Genomic DNA, 2,446 nt, shown 5'->3' with positions numbered 1-2,446 from the left:
TGTTCACTGCCTGCCTGCTGGCTGGCTTGCCATGCACTTGTCGTGCTTTTGTCCCGGTTGTAAGCAGCACAGCAGTTGTTACCCCATTCCCTGTCGTTCCTCCACGCAGAGCACTGCTCCTGTCAAGCCGTTCGCCTCTGCGTGTGCGTGCATGTGCGTGTCTGTGCGTGCTTGTGCGTGTCTGTGTGTGCGCCTTCCATCACAGCAGTGAACCCTTTCAACAACAAAGCAGAAAGTGCTGACTCGGCACAATTCTGTTTGTGTTTGTGTTTTGTGGAAGAAGACAAAAAGGAAGATGCGTGCAACGGCAGTGACAGCGCTGCTGTTGGGGTTGGTGGCTGTGTGCTGTGTGTGCTGTTCAGCCACTGTGGCGAGCGTCGTCCAAGCTCAAGTTCAGTGCACCAAGATCAAGGTGTGTGTGTGTGTGTGTGTGTGTGTGTGAAACGAGTTGTGTCTCCATCCCCTCGTCCCATCGCTGCACTCGCGTACCAACACCTCTTCCCCCCCCCTCCACATACACACACGCACACTTGCACACACCGCGCTGACAATCAGACGTTTGCGTTTGTTGGCAACATGGCGCAGACGTCCATGACGCGTGAGGCGTGTGCCACGCTCTGCCACACCTTCAACTGTTCTTTCCCTCAGCGCCGTTGAGTACGGCTACCAATTGCTCCTTCTGCTGCAAACACCCAAGCTGAATTTCACCGCGCAGTCGCAGCGGTACGTGTGTGTGTGTGTGTGTGTGTGTGTGTGTGTGTGTGTGTGTGTGTGTGTGTGTGTGTCTGTGTGTCTGTGTCTGTGTGTGTGTGTCTGTGTGTGTGTGTGTCTGTGTGTGTGTGTGTGTGTGTGTGTGTGGTGCACACATTAATGTACGCGACCAGCATTCACCCTCCCCCACCCAGCACACACACACTTTTGTGCAGCCTTCCTCCGACTGCAACGAACCATGCACGGGCGCTGCGACCGAGATGTGTGGAGCAGCCAATCGCATGAATATCATCCGGGCAAACTGTTACGGCACACCCGTTCCGACAGGTGATCCCAACACACACACCACAGCAATCACACACACACACAACACACAACACAACCACACACACACACACACACACACACACAACACACACCCTCTCTCTCAGCTCATACGTGTCTGCTGTTGTATTTTGCCTCGTCAGGCCATGCGTGCCTGTCTGCAGCGACGAAGGAGTTGCCGTTCTGCAACACGAGTCTGTCCATCGGTGCCCGCCTCGACGACCTCATTGGACGCCTCAGTCTTCAGGAGATGGCCGGTCTCATTGGCCCCGATCCCGTCACCAGCCCATGCGCCTTCCTTGACTACGGCGTCAAGAGGTGGGAAAGGACATGCAGCGCCCACGCAGTGACTCGTAACTCTGTCTGCTTGTGTTTCTCTCCCGCTTCTTCGTGCCACAGCGGCATCAACCACCACCACCATTGCTCACACGGCCACACCACCTTCCTCTTCATGCTTGCATGTGTGTGTGTGCATGGGTGCAGGCTTGACATCCCGCCGTATCTGCATCTGGTGGAGACGAACACGGCCGTTGCCTCTGCGTGCATCACTAGCCAGGACAAGTGTGCCACCACCTTCATTGGATCCAACGGTCTCGGCGCAGCCGTCAACCGAGTGTGTGTGTGTGTGTGTGTGTGTGTGTGTGTGTGTGTGTGTGTGTGTGTCTACGTCTGCTATGTCGGCTTCTTCTTCTTGATCAAAGCTCCTGTCGTTCATGCCCTCCGTCCTCGTCCCGCCACTGGTCCTTCGCTTCCAGGTCATATCCACGGAGATGCGCGCCTTCAACAATCTCAACTGGCACAGGGGCGGCAGCGTCTTGCAGAAGATCGGACTTACAGGTGCCCCCTTCATCACGTGTTGCTGACGCTGGTGCACACATCACACACATGCGATCACTCTACAGCAGTCACACTCACGCCCCCAATGCCCTTCACACCCACTCACACCACTCACTCACACACTCCCTTTGCAGACCCATCCTCCCTGACATTCACTGCACCCTTCTCAACCTCTGAGACCCCGTGCTTTAGCAGCGAGTACGCTGCTGCTTACGTGACGGGCTGCTAGGACGGCCCAGACAGGAAGTACAAGAAAATGGCAGCAGGTACACACACGCATCCAACCTCACACACACATGTGTATGCAAACGCCCACAACCGTGTCAGCAACGCCTCCTCTTTTGCACTTGATGGCGGTCGTGTCATTCACACTGCTGTCACCGCTCCATCGCGTTTAGGTCTCAAGCACTTTGGCGCGCACTCGGTCGAGACAACCGCGTGGCATTCAACGGGAACATCTCCACCTTTGACCTCTGGGACACCGAGGTATGTATGTGTGTGTGTGTGTGTGTGTGTGTGTTTGTATGTATGTGCGTGTGTGTGTGTGTGTGTGTGTGTGTCTTGTGAGTTCGTC

The 2,446-nt window shown here is 55.6% G+C and overlaps 1 protein-coding gene across 1 annotated transcript in view; it reads left to right on the top strand.

Annotated features, from left to right (window-relative positions):
* Window positions 1-576: 576 nt before the first annotated feature.
* The window catches only part of PTSG_07753 (uncharacterized protein), a gene marked incomplete at both ends in the record, with an annotated part of 5,339 nt that continues 3,469 nt past the window's right edge, over window positions 577-2,446 (top strand). The window contains 7 exons of the mRNA XM_004991499.1: window positions 577-605; window positions 649-727; window positions 927-1,038; window positions 1,200-1,353; window positions 1,519-1,648; window positions 1,791-1,872; window positions 2,271-2,439. Of these exons, the coding sequence (XP_004991556.1) occupies window positions 577-605; window positions 649-727; window positions 927-1,038; window positions 1,200-1,353; window positions 1,519-1,648; window positions 1,791-1,872; window positions 2,271-2,439 (755 nt within the window). The remainder of the gene's footprint in view (window positions 606-648; window positions 728-926; window positions 1,039-1,199; window positions 1,354-1,518; window positions 1,649-1,790; window positions 1,873-2,270; window positions 2,440-2,446) is intronic.

Source organism: Salpingoeca rosetta (assembly GCF_000188695.1).
Source record: "Salpingoeca rosetta unplaced genomic scaffold supercont1.20, whole genome shotgun sequence".
Lineage (NCBI taxonomy): Eukaryota > Choanoflagellata > Craspedida > Salpingoecidae > Salpingoeca > Salpingoeca rosetta.
Note: the sequence above shows the minus strand (reverse complement) of the source record. Positions and strands in the feature narration are given on the sequence as shown.